The 20,273-nt window shown below is 43.8% G+C and overlaps 2 protein-coding genes and 1 long non-coding RNA gene across 3 annotated transcripts; 2 read left to right on the forward strand and 1 right to left on the reverse strand.

Moving 5' to 3' along the window:
* The first annotated feature begins 791 nt into the window (after positions 1–791).
* Positions 792–2,945, forward strand: LOC135442011 (uncharacterized). The gene is made up of 2 exons (XR_010438599.1): positions 792–998; positions 2,716–2,945. It is a non-coding gene; the product is annotated as an uncharacterized LOC135442011 (long non-coding RNA).
* A 1,672-nt stretch (positions 2,946–4,617) lies between these two features.
* On the reverse strand, positions 4,618–9,222 carry PSMB5 (proteasome 20S subunit beta 5). The gene is made up of 3 exons (XM_064701565.1): positions 8,987–9,222; positions 7,392–7,698; positions 4,618–4,951 (listed from the first exon to the last, which is right to left on the reverse strand). The coding sequence occupies exons 1-3, from the start codon at positions 9,200–9,202 to the stop codon at positions 4,665–4,667; spliced, it is 810 nt and encodes a 269-aa protein (XP_064557635.1). The 5' UTR covers positions 9,203–9,222; the 3' UTR covers positions 4,618–4,664.
* A 224-nt stretch (positions 9,223–9,446) lies between these two features.
* Positions 9,447–20,267, forward strand: LOC135442009 (dehydrogenase/reductase SDR family member 4-like; the record flags this gene model as incomplete). The annotated part of the gene is made up of 9 exons (XM_064701564.1): positions 9,447–9,664; positions 10,419–10,484; positions 11,514–11,660; positions 14,560–14,677; positions 15,298–15,357; positions 16,421–16,522; positions 18,172–18,242; positions 19,495–19,546; positions 20,133–20,267. Coding segments are annotated over exons 3-9 (660 nt in total), but the record flags the coding sequence as incomplete, so codon positions are not given.
* Between the last annotated feature and the right edge of the window lie 6 nt (positions 20,268–20,273).

Genomic DNA, 20,273 nt, shown 5'->3' on the forward strand with positions numbered 1-20,273 from the left:
CCCTTTCTTTTCCTTCCTATCTCCCCCATTTTCCTCCGTATTTTCGCCGTTTTTCCACCGATTTTCACCAAATTTTCACCGTTTTTCCTCAAATTTTTTCCCTTTTTCCCAAATTTTCCCTTTTTCTCCCCAAACCTTTTTTAACCCTTTTTTTTCCCTCCCACCTCCCCCATTTTCCTTCCTATCTCCCCCATTTTATTTCATATTTTCGCCGTTTTTCCACCGATTTTCACCAAATTTTCACCGTTTTTCCCCAAATTTTTTCCCTTTTTCCCAAATTCTCCCTTTTTCTCCCCAAAACCGGATCCCCAAGAGGACAAACTTTATTTAACCCTTTCATTTCCCTATTTTCCTTCCTATCTCCCCCATTTTCCTTCGTATTTTCGCCATTTTTTCACCGATTTTCACCAAATTTTCACCATTTTTCCCCAAATTTTTTTTCATTTTTCCCAAATTTTCCCTTTTTTTCCCCAAACCTTTTTAACCCTTTCTTTTCCCTCCCACCTTCCCCATTTTCCTTTGTATGTCCCCCATTTTTTGCTGTATTTTCGCCATTTTTCCACCGATTTTCGCCGTTTTTTCACCGATTTTCACCAAATTTTCACCGTTTTTCCCCGAATTTTTTCCCTTTTTCCCAAATTCTCCCTTTTTCTCCCCAAACCTTTTTTTAACCCTTTATTTTCCCAGTTTTCCTTCGCATTTTCCTTCCTATCTCCCCCATTTTCCGCCGTATTTTCGCCGTTTTTCCACCGATTTTCGCCGTTTTTTCACCGATTTTCACCAAATTTTCACCGTTTTTCCCCGAATTTTTTGGATTTTTCCCAAACTCTCCCTTTTTCTCCCCAAAAGGTGATCCCCAAGAGGACCAACCGGCCCGGCATCAGCAGCACCGACCGCGGATTCCCCCGGGGGCGTTTCCGGGGGCGGGGGGGGGGATTCGGCTCCGCCCGCTCGCGCTTCTACAGCGGCTACGCCCGGCCCCGCGCCCGGGGATACAGGTGGGGAATTTGGGGTGAAAATCCGCAATTTCGGGGCTTTTTGGGAGGTCAGGTGGTCCAGGAGGGACTTGGGGAGGTTTCTGTGAAATTTGGGGTTTTTTGAAGCGAGTTTGGGGCATTTTTGGGGCCGTTTTTAGAGGCGATTTTGGGTTTTCGCGGTGAAATTTCCGTTCTGCAGGTGAGGTTTTGGGGCTTTTTGAAGTGAATTTTTTGGGGGGAATTTTTGGGATTTTGGGTGTTTTTGGGGGTTGAGATTCTTCAGAAGGGATTTGGGGTGATTTTTGTGGAATTTGGGGTTTTTTGAAGCGAGTTTGGGGCATTTTTGGGGCCATTTTTAGAGACAATTTTGGGTTTTCGCGCTTGATTTTTGGTGTGTCTCAGGTGAGTTTTGGGGTTTTTCAGATGGGATTTTGGGGTGAATTTTTGCGATTTTGGGCATTTTTAGGAATTGAGATCCTTTAGAAGGGATTTGGGGTGATTTCTTTGGAATTTGGGGTTTTTTGAAGCGATTTTGGGGCATTTTAAGGGACATTTTTAGAGGCGATTTTGGGTTTCCTGATGGGGTTTTGAGGTTTTTCAGGTGAGTTTTGAGTGCTTTAATTGAGTTTTTTGGGGTGAATTTTTGGGATTTTGGGTGTTTTTGGGGGTTGAGATTCTTTAGAAGGGATTTGGGGTGGTTTTTGTGGAATTTGGGGTTTTTTGAAGCGAGTTTGGGGCATTTTTGGGGCCGTTTTTAGAGGCGATTTTGGGTTTTCGCGGTGAAATTTCCGTTCTGCAGGTGAGGTTTTGGGGCTTTTTGAAGTGAATTTTTTGGGGTGAATTTTTGGGATTTTGGGTCTTTTTGGGGGTTGAGATTATTGAGAAGGGATTTGGGGTGATTTCTGTGGAATTTGGGGTTTTTTGAAGCGATTTTGGGGCATTTTTGGGGCCGTTTTTAGAGACAATTTTGGGTTTTCGCGGTTGATTTTTCGCGTTTTTCAGGTGAGTTTTGGGGGTTTTTGAAGTGAATTTTTTGGGGTGAATTTTTGGGATTTTGGGCTTTTTTAGGATGTGAAATTATTGAGAAGGGATTTGGGGTGGTTTTTGTGGAATTTGGGGTTTTTTGAAGCGAGTTTGGGGCAGTTTCGGGTGAGTTTTTAGAGGCGATTTTGGGTTTTCGCGGTTGATTTTTCGTGTTTTTCAGGTGAGTTTGGGGTTTTTTAGGTGGGATTTTTGGGGTGAATTCCTGGGATTTTGGGTCTTTCCAGGGTTTGACATAATTAGGATGGGATTTGGGGTGATTTCTGTGGAATTTGGGTTTTTTGAAGCGAGTTTGGGGCATTTTTGGTGCCGTTTTTAGCAGCGTTTACTGCGTAATTTCAGCGTTTTTAGGGGAGTTTTTGGGGTTTTTAAAGTGAATTTTTTGGGGTGAATTTTTGGGATTTTGGGCATTTTAAGGAATTGAGATTCTTCAGAAGGGATTTGGGGTGGTTTCTGTGAAATTTGGGGTTTTTTGAAGAATTTTTGAATTTTCCCCAGGTGAGTTTTGAGGTCTCCAAGTGGATTTTTGGCTTGAAAATTCTGAATTTTTTTTTTTTTTTCCTCCAGTTTTGAAGTTTTTTAATTTTGGGGTAAAATTACAAAAATTTCAATGATATTTTGAGATTTTTTTTTAGATTTTTAACATTTTTTTCCCAAAAATTTCTGATTTTTTCTCATATTTGTTTTTCCTCCACAGGGGCCGATCCAGAGCCACCTCCTGGTATTCCCCATATTAAACAAAAAAATCCCAAATTTTCCCTTTTTTCCCCCCAAAAAAAAATCCCAAAAAAAATTGGAGGGTGGGGGGAGGGGCCCCACAAGCCCCGCCCCCACCCCAGGCCACGCCCCCTTCCCAAAAAAAAAAAAAAATCCCAAATTTTTATTTTTTTTTCCCCAAAAATTCCAAGTTTGTTTTTTGCAGGTGGAGCCGGAACCGGAAATGGCGTCGGGGGAGGGGGGGGAGGAAAAAAAAAATTTAAAAAATTCCCAAAAAAAAAAAAAAATCAAAATTATTTAAAAAAAAAAAAAAAAAATTAAAATTCAAAATTTGGGGGGAATTTGGGAATTTCCAGGGGTGGGGGAGGGGATGGAAAAGGAGGAGGGGGAGGGGAAAAAAAAATAAATTTAAAAAAAAAATAAAATTAAAAAAATTAAAATTTAAGGGTCCCTGGGGGGGTGGAGGGAAAAAAAAAATAAAAAAAAAATGGAAAAAAAAATTTTTTGTTGTTTTAAATTTTTTCAGGTTTTTCCGCAGATTTTTTTATTTTTATTTTAAATTTTTTCCGAAATTTTTAATGGTTTCCATCGGATTTTTATCAGGTTTTTTCTTCTTAAAAAGTGATCTAGAAAAAATCCAAAAAGCAGCAAAAAAGGAATTATTTGGCTTAAAAGTGCAAAAAATTAAAAATTGCAAGAAACCGCAAAAGAAATGAGAAATTATTTAGAAAAAAATCGCCGAAAATGCAGAAAAAATGGCAAAAAAAATTGAAAAAAACCCACAAAAAATACCCTAAAAAATCACAAAAATATCTGAAAAAAATTCTCAAAAAATTCCTTTAAAAATCTGAAAAAGTTGCCAAAAAAATCCCTAAAAAACTTCCTAAAAATCAACAAATAAATATCCAAAAATCACTAGAAAATTCTTAAAAAGTACCTAAAAAAGTCATTAAAAATCATCAAAAAATCCCCTAAAAATGCCCAAAAAATCCCTAAAATATCCCAATAAATCCTCAAAATATTACCAAAAAATTCCCCAAAAAAATCCCTAAAAAATGCCAAAAAAATCCCTAAAAAATGCCAAAAATATCAGTAAAAATGCTGAAAAATATCCCCAAAAAATCCCTTAAAATCTCCTAAAAAATCCCAATAAATCATCAAAATATTATATAAAAATCCCCAAAGAATCCCCAAAAAATCGCAAAAAAATTCACAAAAAAAATTCTCTAAAAATCCCAATTAACCCTCAGAATATTACCAAAAAATCCCCCGAAAAACCCAAAAAAATCCCAAAAAAGATCTAAAAAAAATTCCCCAAAAAATAAAAAAAAATCCCAAAAAAATCCCAATAAATCCTCAAAATATTACCAAAAAATTCCCCAGAAAAATCCCAAAAAATACCCAGAAAATCCATAAAAAATGCTTAAAAAATCCCTAAAAAATCCCTAAAAATCACCAAAAAAATCCCAATAAATCCCAAAAAAATCCCCTAAAAATCACCAAAAAAATCCCAAAAAATCACCAAAAATTCCCTAAAAAATCACTAAAATATGACTGAAAAAATCCCTAAAAATCACAAAAAAATCGCAATAAATCCCTAAAAAATCCCAGTTAACCCTGAAAATATTACCAAAAAATTCTCAAAAAAAATCCCAAAAAATACCAAGAAAATCCCCAAAAAAACCCACAAAAATCCCAATAAATGACCAAAGAAATAACCAAGAAATCCCAAAAAAATCCCAGTAAAATCCCAGTAAATCACAAAAAAAATCCCAATAAATCCTCAAAATATTACCTAAAAATTCCCCAAAAAATCCCAAAAAATACCCAGAAAATCCCCAAAAAAACCCAATAAATCACCAAAAAATCACCAAAAAAATCAGATTTTTTCCATTTTATTTCACCAAAAAATCCCGAATTTTTTACATCTCACTCCCCATAAACTTCTTGAAGATCCTTGACATTATCAGCCGACACCTCCCTCCATCCCCTCTCCCCCACATGGAACACCCTCACCGTGCCCCCCGAGTACGCGTCCCTCCTGGCGGCGTGGTATATCGCCCTCCGTGCCAGCCCGCACGCCTCCTCCTCGCTGCCCGGCGCTGCCGCCGCGCCCAGCCCGCGGTCCAGAACCCCGTACGCGTACGAGGAGCCCGAGCCCACGGCGAAGGCCCCGCCCGCCACGCGCTGCCCCTCGCTGTCCACGTAGTACAGCCCTGGAAAATAAAATAAATTAAAATAAAATTTAATGTGCTGGGAGAGAGGTTAAGGGGTTAAAAGTTGGTTTGGAGTCCATTGGGGGGCGTGGCTACAAGTTTGGGGGCGTGGCCACAAAGTTTACCAGGTTAAAAGTGAGTTTGGGGGCGTGGCCACAAAGTTGACCAGGTTAAAAGTCAGTTTGAGGGCGTTAGAAGTGGATTTGGGGGCGTGGCTACAAGTTTGGGGGCGTGGCCACAAAGTTTCCCAAGTTAAAAGTGAGTTTGAGGGCATTAGAAGTCGATTTGGGGGCGTGGCTAGTGAATATAGGGGCGTGGCCACAAAGTTTACCAGGTTTAAAATGAGTTTGGGGGTGTGGCTACCAAAATTGGATGCGTGGTTACCAAGTTTGGGGGCGTGGCCACAAAGTTTACGTGAGTTTAAGGGCATTGGAAGTGGATTTGGGGGCGTGGCTAGAAGTTTGGGGGCGTGGCCACAATGTTCACCAGGTTAAAAGCGAGTTTGAGGGCATTGGAAGGTATTTTGAGGGCGTGGCTACCAAAATTGGGGGCGTGGTTACCGAGTTTGGGGGAGTGGCCAGTGAGTTTAATGGGTTAGAAAATGATTTGGGGGCGTGGCTACAAGTTTGGGGGCGTGGCCACAAAGTTTACAAGGCTAAAAGTCAGTTTGGGGTCGTCCAGAGTGAGTTTGGGGGCGTGGCTAGTGAATATGGGGGCGTGGCCACAAAGTTTTCCAGGTTAAAAGTGAGTTTGAGGGCATCTGGAGTGACTTTGGGGGCGTGGCTACCAAGTTTGAGGGCGTGGCTAGCAAATATGGGGGCGTGGTTACCAAGTTTGGGGGAGTGGCCACAAAGTTTACCAGGTTAAAAGTCAGTTGGAGGGCATTATAAGTCGATTTGGGGGCGTGGCTACAAGTTTGGGGGCGTGGTTACCAAGTTTGGGGGCGTGGCCACAAAGTTTACCAGATCTAAAATGAGTTTGGGGGCATGCCTAGCAAAATTGGGGGCGTGGTTACCAAGTTTGGGAGCGTGGTTACCAAGTTTGGGGGCGTGGCCACGAATTTTACAAGGTTAAAAGTGAGTTGGAGGGCATTATAAGTCGATTTGGGGGCGTGGCTACCGAGTTTGGGGGCGTGGCCACAATGTTTACAACGTTAAAAGTCAGTTTGAGGTCGTTCAAAATGAGTTTGGGGGCGTGGCTACTGAATATGGGGGCGTGGCTACAAGTTTGAGGGCGTGGCCACAAAGTTTACCAGGTTTAAAATGAGTTGGAGGGCATTGGAAGTCGATTTGGGGGCGTGGCTACCAGAATTGGGGGCGTGGCTACAGAGTTTGGGGGCGTGGCCAGTGAGTTCAATGGGTTAGAAGTTGGTTTGGAGGCATTTGGACTCAATTTGGGGGCGTGGCCACAAAGTTTACAAGGTTAAAAGTGAGTTTGAGGGCATTTGGAGTGACTTTGGGGGCGTGGCAACAAGTTTGGGGGCGTGGCCACAAAGTTTGGAGCTAAAAAATGGGAATTTTGGGTGCTAAAATATGGGAATTTTGGAGTTGAAAAATGGGGACTTTTGGAGCTAAAAAATGCGAATTTTTGAGCTAAAAAATGGCAATTTTGGAGCTAAAAAATGGGGAATTTTGGAGCTAAAAAATGGCAATTTTAGGAACTAAAAATTGCGAACTTTGCAGGGAAAAAAAGGGAATTTTTGGGCTAAAAAATGTGAATTTTTGGAGCTAAAAAATGGGGAATTTTGGAGTTTCAACGCCGCCGCCACCGACACGGGCTCCTTGTTCCGCAGCTCCTGCACTGCCCCGGGGGCGGGGCTAACCGGCTGGGGGCGGGGCTAACGGCTTTGGGGGCGTGGCTAAGTGTTTGAGTGACAGGGACTGGATTGGGGGATTTTAAATGGGAATTTTGGGGTTTTTAAATGGGAATTTTTGGGGCTTTTAAATGGGAATTTAAATGCGCTTTTTGGGGCTATTAAATGGGAATTTAAATGCGAATTTTGGAGATATTAAATGCGAATTTTGGGGATAATAAATGTGAATTTTGGAGCTAAAAAATGCGAATTTTGGAGGAAAAAAAAGGGAATTTTGGGTGCTAAAAAAAGGGAATTTTGGAGCTAAAAAATGGGGAATTTTGGAACTAAAAATTGCGAATTTTGGAGCTAAAAAATGGGAATTTTTGGGCTAAAAATGATCATTTTTGGAGCTAAAAATGTTATTTTGGGAGCTAAAAATGTGTATTTTTGGAGCTAAAAAATGTTAATTTTTGGAGCTAAAAAATATAATTTTTGGGGATAAAAAATGGGAATTTTGGTGGAAAAAAAAGGGAATTTTGGGGCTAAAAAATGCAAATTATGAGCTAAATAATGTGAATTTTTGGAGCTAAAAAATGGGAATTTTTGGCTAAAACTCCTAAATTTTCCCTCCCAGTGCCCACTTACCTGGCCCCCGCTTGTCCCATCCGCAGACCATGGTGCCCAGGCTCAGCCCCATGCCCTTGTACTGGTACACCAGGTTCGCCAGCAGTTTGGACGCCGCCGCCACCGACACGGGCTCCTTGTTCCTGAGCTCCTGCACGCGGCACTGCCGCGCCACCAGGCGCTGCCAGAAGCTGCAGTCGGCGGCGCCGCCCGCCATGGTGCCCAAAATCCGCGGGTTGATGGGCAGGACCTTCATCACCGACTGCGAGGCGATGTAGGAGCCGGCGGTGGCGCGCGAGTCCACGGCCACCGTCACCCCAAAGGGGCTCTGAGGGGAAAAAAAATGAAAAAAATCGCATTTTTCCTCTATTTTTTAGGGTATTTTATCCCCTAAAATTCCCATTTTTTTCCAAATTTTTTAGCCCAAAAATCCCGTTTTTACGCTAATTTTTGCCTATTTTTTCGTCATTTTCTATCTCTAAAATCCCCATTTTTCTCCCCCGTTCCCCTGTGATGTAGGAGCCGGCGGTGGCGCGCGAGTCCACGGCCACCGTCACCCCAAAGGGGCTCTGAGGGGGAAAAAAAATGAAAAAAATCGAATTTTTCCTCTATTTTTTATGGTATTTTTACCCCTAAAATTCCCATTTTTTTCCGATTTTTTTAGCCCAAAAATCCTATTTTTACTCTAATTTTTGTCAATTTTTTCGTCATTTTCTACCCCTATAATTGTCGTTTTTCTCTCTAAAATCCCGTTTTTTCCGCCATTTTCTACTCTTAAAATTCTCATTTTTTTGGATTTTTTCTGCCGTTTACTACCCCTTAAATCCCCAATTTTTTCTCAAATTTTTTCCCTTACAATGGAATTTTTTCTCGCATTTTTCTATATTTCCCCCTAATTTTCTGTCATTTTCTACCCCAAAAATTCCAATTTTTTTCTCAAATTTTCCGCCATTTTCTACCCCTAAAATTTCCCCATTTTTCTCAAATTTTCTCAGATTTTTCCCCATTTTTTTGCCTAAAATCCCCATTTTTCCCCCCATTCCCCTGTGATGTAGGAGCCGGCGGTGGCGCGGGAGTCCACGGCCACCGTCACCCCAAACGGGCTCTGAGGGGGAAAAAAAATAAAAACATCGGCAAAAAAATCAAAAAAATCGGCAAAAAAATCGAATTTTTCCTCTATTTTTTAGGGTATTTTTACCCCTAAAATTCCCATTTTTCCGCAATTTTCCCGCCATTTTCTACACCTAAAATCCCCATTTTTTCCTCAAATTTTCCTCTATTTTCTTCCCCTAAAATCCCCATTTTAAACTCAATTTTCTCCCTTCAAATCTGATTTTTTTTTTCTAAAATTTTCTCCATTTTCCGCCATTTTCTCTTTTAAAATCGACATCTTTTAATCGACTGAATTTTTAAGGTTCCCAGACAGCACTTTGGGGCCAAAAAATGAAATTTTAAGGCGCCCACACGCGATTTTTGAGTCCCAGCCGCGGATTTTTTTATCCCAAACTGAATTTTACCCTCCCCAACCGCTATTTTTGGGTTAAACCCGGACTTTTACCCTCCCCAGCCGCGATTTTTGAGGTTGAAATTTGAATTTTGAAACATTTTCCCCTCACCTTAAAAGCCAAAGTTGTGGTGCCGTGAAGGATCTGAAAGCCGGGTCCATCCGGCTCCGCCTGAACGCCCAAAGGCGGAGCCGCCAGAACCCTCGGAGGGCCGGAAAAATCCCTCAAAATTTCAGGAATTTCCTCGGAATCTTCGGAAAAATTTTTGGAAAAAGATTTGGGAAAAAATTCCGGGAGCTCCGCACGGAGGACGCTGGCGAGCGCCATCTTGGATTCTGGCCTGAGGGGAAGGTCACGCCCACAAAATGGCGGCGGTGACGCAGCGCGGGCGCCATCTTGGTTAAGGGCAAAGCGAACTAACGGCGTAAAATGGAGTAGGCGCATGCGCAGAGTGAATTCAGAGGACGCCTGAGAGCGCGGCCGCCATTTTGTTTGAGGGAAATGCGGGAAGGAAAAAGGGCGGGAAGGCGCCGGCGCCATTTTGGTTGAGGGCATGACTTGACTGGTGGAATTAAATCGGAATTAAAGCCTTAAAGTGAGAGGAAAAAATTTAAATTTAAAAGCAGGAATTAAAGTAATTTATGCTACGAAGTTGTGAAGAAGGGTTTGAGGGAAAAAAACCGCGCGTTTGAGGAGTAAAAAAAGGGCTTTGGGGGGATTTTGCGAGAGGTTTGGGGTGAAATTTCGCAGGTTTGGAGCGGTTTGAGGAAAGATCTAAGGAGATTTGAGGTAAGAAAATAATTTTGTGAGGGATTTGAGGCAGAAAAATGAGATATAAGAGGATTTTGTGAAGGGATTTGCGGTAAAAATTATTTTTTTGGAAGAGTAGTGCAGAGATTTGAGGTAAAACTTGGAAGGTTTGGAGATTTGGGGAAGGTATGAAGTAAAAAAGTTAAATTCAGAATAAATTTGGAAGGGATTTGAGGCAAAATTTCCTTTTCTTATGGTTTGCTGAGGAATTTGAGGTAAAATCCCCACAATTGGGGTTTTCCTGAGGGGATTTGAGATGAAAGTGGAAATCTTTGGTTGAGTTGAGGCAAAAATTCCAATTTTCGGTGACTTTGTGAGGAGATTTTTGTCAAAAATCCAAATTTTGGGGATTTTGTGAGGAGATTCTTGTCCGAATCCCATTTTTGGGCATTTTGTGAGGAGACTTATTTCAAAAATCACATTTTTGAGGATTTTGTGAGGGGATTTTTGTCCAAAATCCAATTTCTGGTGGTTTTGTGAGGAGAATTTTTCCAAAAATCCCATTTCTGGTGGTTTTGTGAGGAGATTCTTGTCCAAATCCCATTTTTGGGAATTTTGTGAGGAGATTTTTGTCCAAAATCTCATTTTTGGGCACTTAGCAAGGAAATTTGAGGCAAAATTTCCAGGTTTTGAGCAATTTGAGGCAATTTATGTCCAAGTCTTTGAATTTTGGTGACTTTTGACGCAAAATATGAAGATTTCAACCCTAAAATTTCAACTTTTCAACCACGAGGATTTGAGGAGCCCCAAAATCCTTTAAACCCCCCCAAAAATCTGCTGCTGGTGCTGAAAAATTGAGGTAAAATCTCATTTTTTTGGGGTCGTTTTAATGGTTTATTTAAAAGGGGAACAGCGAGGCCCCTCCCAGTTTATCCCAGTTCCCTCCCAGTCCATCCCAGTATAAACCAGTGACCTTTAAACCCCTCCCAGTCCATCCCAGTTCCCTCCCAGTAACCCCTAAACCCCTCCCAGTGCCCTTTAAGCCCCTCCCACTTCCTTTAAGCCCCTCCCACTTTCCGCCCAGTGCCCTTCAAGCCCCTCCCAGTGACCCCTAAGCCCTCCACTCCCCCACTGCTTAACCCTCCCAGTTGTCCCATTATCCCATTTACATTTTCCCATTTCCCAGTTTGTCCCAGTCCTTAATCCCGTTTTTATCCCCCCATTTATTTTTCCCAGTTTGCCCCAGTTTTTCCCAGTTTATCCCATTTTATCCCATTTTTATCCCGGTTTTTCCCAGTTTCTCCCAGTGCCCTTCAAGCCCCTCCCCGTTCTTTTAAAGCCCCGCCCAGTTCCCCTCACAGTGCCCTTTAAACCCTTCCCACTTTGCCCCAGTTTTTCCCAGTTTTTCCCAGTTTTTCCCAGTTTTTCCCAGTTTATCCAATCCAGTTTTACCAGTGTCCCCTTTAACCACGCCCATTTTCCCATTCACCGTTGCCCTTAAGCCCCGCCCACTTCCCCTCACAGTGCCCTTTAAACCCCTCACAGTTTGTCCCAGTTTTTCCCAGTTTATCCCATTTTTTTCCCAGTTTATGCCAGTTTGTCCCAGTTTTTCCCAGTATATCCCATTTTATCTCAGTTTCTCCCATTTTATCCCAGTTTGCCCCAGTTTGTACGGGTGCCCCTTAAGCCCCGCCCACTTTCCCTCACAGTGCCCTCTAAGCCCCGCCCACTTCCCCTCACAGTGCCCTTTAAGCCCCGCCCACTTCCCCTCACAGTGCCCTTTAAACCCCTCACAGTTTCTCCCAGTTTTTCCCAGTTTTTTCCCCAGTTTTTCCCATTTTATCCCAGTTTATCCCACTTTATCCCGGTTTTTCCCATTTTTTCCCAGTTTCTCCCGGTTTTTCCCGTTCCGGATGTGGCGCCCCGCTCTGCCCGGCTCCCTCCGCGCCGCTCTCGGGGCGGCCCCGCTGAGCTCCGGGGGGACCCCGCGATCCCTGGAGGGCAAAGTGGCGCTGGTGACAGCGGGCACCGACGGGTGAGTGACCCCGAAACCGCCGCAATTCACCCCAAAATCCACACAGAAAAAAAATCGGAATTTTTTCCCTAAAAATCCCCTTAAAAACAACCCAAAATTCCGCGACAGCAGCGCGAAATTAGCGCGAAATTCACTCAAATTAACTCAAAATAATTTGAATTATTTTCACGGAAACCTCCCCAAAATCCCCCGAATTCACCCCAAAATCTGCTCACAAAAAAATCGGAATTTTTTCCCTAAAAATCCCCCCGAAATTCAGCGAAAGTAGCCCGAAATTAACTCAAAATTAACTCCAATAAATCAAATTCATCATCGATCTCTAATCCCCCTGAATTCACCCCAAAAATCCCGGAATTCACCCCAAAATCCGCTCGCAAAAAAAATCGGAATTTTTTCCCTAAAAATCCCCTTAAAATTAACCCAAAATTCCGCGAAATCAGCGCGAAATTCACTCAAATTAACTCAAAATAATTTGAATTATTTTCACGGAAACCTCCCCAAAATCCCCCGAATTCACCCCAAAATCCACTCAGAAAAAAATCGGAATTTTTTCCCTAAAAATCCCCTTAAAAACAACCCAAAATTCCGCGAAATCAGCGCGAAATTCACTCAAATTAACTCAAAATAATTTGAATTATTTTCACGGAAACCTCCCAAAATCCCCCGAATTCACCCCAAAATCCACACAGAAAAAAATCGATTTTTTTTCCCTAAAAATCCCCTTAAAAACAACACAAAATTTTTCGAAATTTGCATAAAATTAACTCAGAATTAACTCAAATAAAATCAAATTAATCAAAACAAAAATCTGAACTTTGTACCTCCCCAAATTGGCAAAATTCACCCCAAAAACCACGAGGGAAAAATGGGATTTTTTACCTAAAATTAACCCTAAAAATAACCCAAAATTCAGCGAAATTAGCACGAAATTAACTCAAAAATAACTCAAAATAATTCCAATTATTGTGATAAAAATCCCACACTGAACCCATCCCAAAATCCACAAAAATGACCCAAAAAATCCCCGAAATCACCACAAAATCCGCTCACAAAAAAATCGAATTTTTTCCCTTTAAATCCCCTTAAAAACAACCCAAAATTCAGCGAAATTTGCATAAAATTAACTCCAAATTTACCCGAAATAATTTGAATTATTGCAATAAAAACCTGAGACTGAATCTGCTCCAAATCCCCGGAATTCACCCCAAAAACCGCGAGGGAAAAATGGGAATTTTTATCCTAAAATTCACCCTAAAAATCCCCTTAAAATTAACCCAAAATTCAGCGAAATTTGCATAAAATTACCTCAAATTAACACAAATTAAATTAAATTATTTTTTAAAAAAAATCAAGGTCTGAACCCTCTAAAATCCCCCCCAAATTAACTCAAAATTAACTCAAAATAAATCGAATTATTTAAAAAAAATCCAAAGTCTGAATCCTCTGTAATACCCCCAAAATTAATGGAAATTAACCCAGAATTAACCCTAATTAATAGAAATTAATTCTGATTAATTCAGGGACTCTGAGTGCCACAAAATGACCCCAAAATCCACAAAATTCACCCCAAAAATTGCTCAGGAAAAAAATGGGAATTTTTACCCTAAAAATCCCCACAGAATTAACTGAAATTTGCATAAAATTAGCATAAAATAACTCAAAATTAGCCCAAATTAATTCACATTAATTTAAAAAAAAATTCTATAAATCCCAAATAACCCCAATCGACTTTAATTATTCAAATTAACTAAAAATTTATTTTAATTAATTCAAATTACCCCGACTCTAATCCACATTGATTTTAATTAACTGAAAATAACCCAAAGTTAATTTAATTAATTGAAAATCACCCCAATTAAATCTAATTTACTTTAATTAATTCAAATTAACCCAAACTGGGTTTAATGAATTCCAATTCACCCCAAATTACCCCAAATTGACTTTAATTAATTCAAATTAATCCCCAGTTTACCCAAAATTACTTTAATCAATTCAAATTAACCCAAAATAATTCCAATTAACCCCAAATTCATTTGAATTCATTCAAATTAACCCCAAATTGATTTTAATTAACTCCAATTAACCCCAGAGTGATTTGAATAAATTAAAATTACCCCATATATAATTTTAATTAATTTAAATCCACCCCGAATTGATGAGACCGGGGTGGGCGTGGCCAGGCCCTGGTGACCTTCAGGTGACCCCAGGTGGGCGTGGCCAAGCTCAGATCACTCTCAAGTGGGCGTGGCCAAGCTCAGGTGACCCCCAGGTGGGCGTGGCCAGAACCGCATGACCCCCAGGTGGGCGTGGCCAAGCACAGGTGACCCATGGTGGGCGTGGCCATGTCCAGGTGGGCGTGGTCGTGTCGGCCAGAGTGACGTTGTGGCGTCTTAGGATAAGTGCGTGCATTCGGCGACCCAGGTGATTGTGGCGTGTCTCAGGATCGGACTGGCGTGCTGTGATAAGGTGGGCGTGGCCGGGGCTCAGATTACATTGTGGGCGTGTCCTCAGGATCGCATGGGTGTGGCCGAGGATTAAAGTGGCGGGCCAGGGCTCAGATGCATTGTGGGCGTGTCCTCAGGATCGGATGGCGTGGTCAAGATAGTGCTGCGGCAGATGACTTGTGGGCTGTCCTCAGGATCGACTGGGCGTGGCCGAGGCGTGGCGTGGCCGGGCCGGGTGACATTGTGGGCGTGTCCTCAGGATCGGACTGGGCGTGGCCGAGGCGCTGGGCGTGGCCGGGGCTCAGATTACATTGTGGGCGTGTCCTCAGGATCGGACTGGGCGTGGCCGAGGATAAGTGGCGTGCGGCTCAGATTCCATTGGGCGGTCCAGGATCCCCGGGTGGCCCGAGATTAAGTGGCGTGGCAGCTCGATGACATTGTGGGCGTGTCCTCAGGATCGGACTGGGCGTGGCCGAGGCGCTGGGCGTGGCCGGGGCCCGCGTGTTCATCAGCTCCCGCCGGGCCCAGAACGTGCAGAGAGCCGTGGAGCAGCTCAGGGGGCGGGGCCTGCAGGTAAGGGGGCGTGGCCTGACAGTGAGTGCACCCGAGGGGCGTGGCTTATGCCTGAAGGGGCGTGGTGTGTTTATTAGGGGGCGGGGCTTGCAGGGAAGGGTACTTGAAGGGGTTTGGAGACGGGGCAGGCCTGAGGTAGGGGCGGGCCTGCAGATAGAAACACCTGAGGGGCGTGGCTTATGCAGCGAGGGCGGGGACCTCATGGTGAGTGCGCCTGGGGGCGTGGCTTTCACATGAGGGGGCGTGGCCTGTTAAGGACACCTGAGGGGGCGTGGCTTACACTTAGGAGGGCGGGGCTTGAAAATAAAAGCACTCAGGGGGGCGGGGCTTATGGCTGAGTGGGCGTGGCCTGTGTGTAAGGACACCTGATGGGCGGGGCCTAAAATTAGGGGAATCCGAGTGGGCGTGGCCTACATATAAGGACCACTGAGGGGGCGTGGCTTACACCTATGGGGGCGTGGCCTTCAAATAAGGACACGCGAGGGGGCGTGGCCTGCCGGTCAGGAGGCGGGGCTTGAATTTAAATGCACACGGGGGCGGGGCTTGGAGAGAAATGGGCGGGGCCTACAGGGCTTTGGGGTCTCATTTGTTGCCCCGCCCCCGGTGGGCGTGGCCTGCAGGTGGGCGGGGTCCCGTGTCACGTGGGACGCGCCGAGGAGCGGGAGAGGATGGTGCAGGCGGTGAGAGAGAAAATGGGGGAAAAACGGGGAAAAATGGGAAAAAATGGGAAAAAATGGGGAAAAAATTGGGGAAAAAATGGGAAAAAATGGGGAAATTGGGGAAAAATGGGGAAACATGGGAAAATGGGAAAATGGGAAAAATGGGGAAAAAATGGGGGAAAAAATGGGAAAAATGGAAAATGGGGAAAAATGGGGAAAAAATGGGGAAAAATGGGGGAAAAAATGGGGAAAAAATGGGGAAAAAATTGGGGAAAAAATGGGGAAAAATGGGAAAAAATGGGAAAAATTGGGGAAAAATTGGGGAAAAAATGGGGAAAAATGGGGAAAAAATTGGGGAAAAAAATTGGGGAAAATTTGGGGGAAAAATGGGGAAAATGGGGGAAAAAATTGGGAAAAATTGGGGAAAAATGGGAAAAATTGGGAAAAAATGGAAAAATAAATGGAAAAAAGGGAAAATGGGGAAAAATTGGGAAAAATAGAAAAAATTGGGGAAAAAATTGGGAAAAATGGAAAAAATTGGGAAAAATGGGAAAAAAGGGGAAAAAATTGGGAAAAATCAGGAAAAAATGGAAAAATTGGAAAAACTGGAATAAAATGGGAAAAAATGGGGAAAATTAGTAAAAATTGGGAAAAAAATGAGGAAAATTTGGGATAAATGGGGAAATTTGGGTTAAAATTTGGGAATTTTGGTTTGGGTTACCTGGGCACAGCTGGGAGGGGAAAATTGGAAAAATGGAAAAAATGGGAAAAAATGGGGAAAAAATTGGGAAAAAATGGGGAAAAATTGGGGAAAAAATGGGAAAATTTGGGTAAAATTGGGAAATTTGGATTAAAAATGGGGATTTTTGGGGTTTGGGTTATTGGGCAGAGCTGGGAGTGGAAAATGGGAAAAAAATGGGGAAAAATGGGGAAATTTGGGTTAAAATTTGGGATATTTGGGTTAAAATTTGGGATATTTGGGTTTGGGGTTGTTCTGGACATACCTGGGGGGTTCTGGGCTGGATTTTGGGTCGATTTTTGGGGGTTTTGGGTCAATTTTTGGGGTTTTGGGGGCATTTCCCAGGCCCTGGACACGTTTGGCGCCATCGACATCCTGGTGTCCAACGCCGCTGTCAATCCTCACTTTGGCCCCGCCCTCGAGGCCGACGAGAGCACCTGGGACAAGGTCAGGCCACGCCCACCCGGCCACGCCCACCCAAACCCCAAAAAACCCCAAAAATTCCCGCCAAAATCGCAAAAATTCCCGCCAAAATCGCAAAAATTTAACCTCGAACTCCCCCGAATTTCCCATTTTCCCTCAAATTCCCCAAATTTTCTCCAATTTCCCCAAAAGTTTTAAAATTTGAGTTGAAATTCCCCCAAATTTTCCCATTTTTTCCTCTTAACGTTCCCAATTTTTTCCCCAAATTTCGCCTCAAATTCCTCCAAATTTTCCCCAAATTTTCCCCAATTTTTCCCCAAATTCCTCCAAATTTTCCCCAATTTTTCCCCAAATTTCACCTCATATTCCTCCAAATTTTCCCCAATTTTTCCCCAATTTTTCCCCAAATTCCTCCAAATTTTCCCCAATTTTTCCCCAAATTTTCCCCATTTTTCCCATTTTCCCCCAAAATCCCCCAATTTAACCTCAAACCCCCCCAAATCTCCCATTTTTTCCTGTAAATGTTCCCAATTTTTCCCCCAAATTTTGCCTCAAATTCCTCCAAATTTTCCCCAATTTTTCCCCAAATTTTCCCCAAATTTTCCCCAATTTTTCCCCAAATTCCTCCAAATTTTCCCCAATTTTTCCCGAAATTCCCCCAAATTTTCCCCATTTTTCCCATTTTCCCCCAAAATCCCCCAATTTAACCTCAAACCCCCCCAAATCTCCCATTTTTTCCTGTAAATGTTCCCAATTTTTCCCCCATATTTCGCCTCAAATTCCTCCAATTTTTCCCCAATTTTTCCCCAAATTTTCCCCAAATTCCTCCAAATTTTCCCCAATTTTTCCCCTATTTTTCCCCAAATTCCTCCAAATTTTCCCCAATTTTTCCCCAAATTCCCCCAAATTTCCCCAAATTTTCCCATTTTTCCCATTTTCCCCCAAAATCCCCCAATTTAACCTCGAACCCCCCCGAATTTCCCATTTTCCCTCAAATTCCCCAAATTTTCTCCAATTTCCCCAAAAGTTTCAAAATTTGAGTTGAAATTCCCCCAAATTTTCCCATTTTTTCCTGTAAATGTTCCCAATTTTTCCCCCAAATTTCGCCTCAAATTCCTCCAAATTTTCCCCAATTTTTCCCCAAATTTTCCCCAATTTTTCCATTTTTCCCCCGAATTTCCCCCCAATTCCCCCCCTCTGGCCACTCCCACAATGACATCACTCCCTTTAAGCCCCGCCCACAACCAAACCACCATTACAAGCCCTGCCTAGAATGACATCACCGTCTATGCCCCGCCCCCTTACATCACCCCTATTCCTTTCCCATTACATCACCCCCCTTAGCCACGCCCCCATTACATCACCCCCATCCCTTTCCCATTACATCACTCCTTTTTGGCCACGCCCCCATTACATCACCCCATCCCTTTCCCATTCCATTCACCCCTCTTAGCCACGCCCCCATTACATCACCCCTATTCCTTTCCCATTACATCACCCCCCTTAGCCACGCCCCCCTTACATCACCCATCCTTTCCCATTACATCACCCCTCTTAGCCACGCCCCCCATTCCGCCATTCATTCTTTTAACCCCTCCCATCTTTAAGCCACGCCCACACCGGTGTGTGGGCGTGTCCGTAGTGAAGCCCCGCCCCCCTGTGACGTCACGCAGGTGTTCCAGGTGAACGTGACGGCGGCGGCCATGTTGGTGCGGCTGGTGGTGCCGCACATGGAGAAGCGAGGGTGACTGGTTTATACTGGTTTATACTGGTTTATACTGGTTTATACTGGTTTATACTGGTTTATACTGGGAGGGGAAAAATGGTGAAAATTGGGCGAAAATTGGGTTAAAAATGGGGAAAAAAAGGGTTAAAAATGGGGGAAAATTGGAATTTGGGGTTACTGGTTTGTACTGGTTTATACTGGGTTATACTGGTTTATACTGGGAGGGGAAAAATGGTGAAAATTGGGCGAAAATTGGGTTAAATATGGGGAAAAAAAGGGTTAAAAATGGGGGAAAATTGGAATTTGGGGTTACTGGTTTGTACTGGGTTATACTGGGTTATACTGGTTTATACTGGGAGGGGAAAAATGGTGAAAATTGGGCGAAAATTGGGTTAAAAATGGGGAAAAAAAAGGGTTAAAAACGGGGGGAAATTGGAATTTGGGGTTACTGGTTTATACTGGGTTATACTGGTTTATACTGGGAGGGACTGGGAGGAAAAAAATGGGGAAAAAACGGTGAAAATTGGGCAAAAATTGGGCAAAAATTGGGTTAAAAATGGGGGAAAATTGGAATTTGGGGTTACTGGTTTGTACTGGTTTATACTGGGTTATACTGGTTTATACTGGGAGGGACTGGGAGGGAAAAAAATGGCGAAAAATTGGGTTAAAAACGGGTTAAAAATGGGGGAAATTGGGATTTGGGGTCACTGGTTTATACTGGTTTGTACTGGGAGGGACTGGGAGCAAACTGGGATGAACTGGGATGGAATTTGCTTTGAACTGGTTTGAACTGGGAGCTCCCATTCCCAGCCAAGGGGGCGTGGCTTTGGCGGGAGGGGCGTGTCTCACATTGATTGACAGGTCCACTTGCATTGGGTGCTATAAGGGGGCGTGTCTCACATTGATTGACAGCTCCAATTGCATTAGGTGCTATAAGGGGGCGTGTCTCACATTGATTGACAGCTCCAATTGCATTGGGTGCTATAAGGGGGCGTGTCTCACATTGATTGACAGCTCAAATTTAATTTGATGCTATGAGGGGGCGTGGCTTTGGCGGGAGGGGCGTGTCTCAGCTTGATTGACATCTCCAATTGCATTGGGTGCTATAAGGGGGCGTGTCTCACATTGATTGACAGCTCCACTTGCATTGGGTGCTATAAGGGGGCGTGGCTTTGGCAGGAGGGGCCTGTCAGCTTGATTGACATCTGCACTTGCATTGACTGCTCTAAGGGGGTGTGGCTAAAGCTAAACCCCGCCCATTTCACCGCAGGGGCGGGGCCATCATCCTGATGTCATCAATCGCCGGCTACCAGCCAATGATGGTGAGACCGGGTTAGACTGGTTTGGACTGGTTTGGACTGGTTTGGGGTTTTTCCTTACTGGTTTATACTGGGATGAACTGGGATGGGTTCTGGGCCATACTGGGATGAACTGGGATGAACTGGGATGAGATTTGGTGTCACTGGGACAAACTGGGACCCCATTTTCCCTTACTGGTTTGTACTGGTTTGGTGTTTTCCCTTACTGGTTTGGGGTTTTCCCTTACTGGTTTGTACTGGTTTGTACTGGGATGGGTTCTGGGCCTTACTGGGATGAACTGGGATGAGATTTGGTGTCACTGGGACAAACTGGGACCCCATTTTCCCTTACTGGTTTATACTGGTTTCGTGTTTTCCCTTACTGGTTTGGGGTTTTTCCTTACTGGTTTGTACTGGTTTATACTGGGATGGGTTCTGGGGTTACTGGGATGAACTGGGATGGGATTTGGTGTCACTGGGACAAACTGGGACCCCATTTTTCCTTACTGGTTTGTACTGGTTTGGTGTTTTCCCTTCCCGCTTTGGGGCGGGGCGGGTTGGTGGGCGTGTCCCGAGGCGGTGGGCGTGTCCCGACGCGGTGACGTCACAGGGGCTGGCGCCGTACAGCGTCAGCAAGGCCGCCATGTTGGCTCTGGTGGCCGCGCTGAGCCCGGAGCTGCTGCCGAGAGGGATCCGCGTCAACGGCGTGGCCCCGGGGCTCATCCGCACCCGCTTCAGCGCCGCCGTGAGC

The sequence above is a fragment of the Zonotrichia leucophrys genome, unplaced genomic scaffold (genome assembly GCF_028769735.1).
Source record: "Zonotrichia leucophrys gambelii isolate GWCS_2022_RI unplaced genomic scaffold, RI_Zleu_2.0 Scaffold_844_21230, whole genome shotgun sequence".
In the NCBI taxonomy this organism is placed as follows: domain Eukaryota; kingdom Metazoa; phylum Chordata; class Aves; order Passeriformes; family Passerellidae; genus Zonotrichia; species Zonotrichia leucophrys.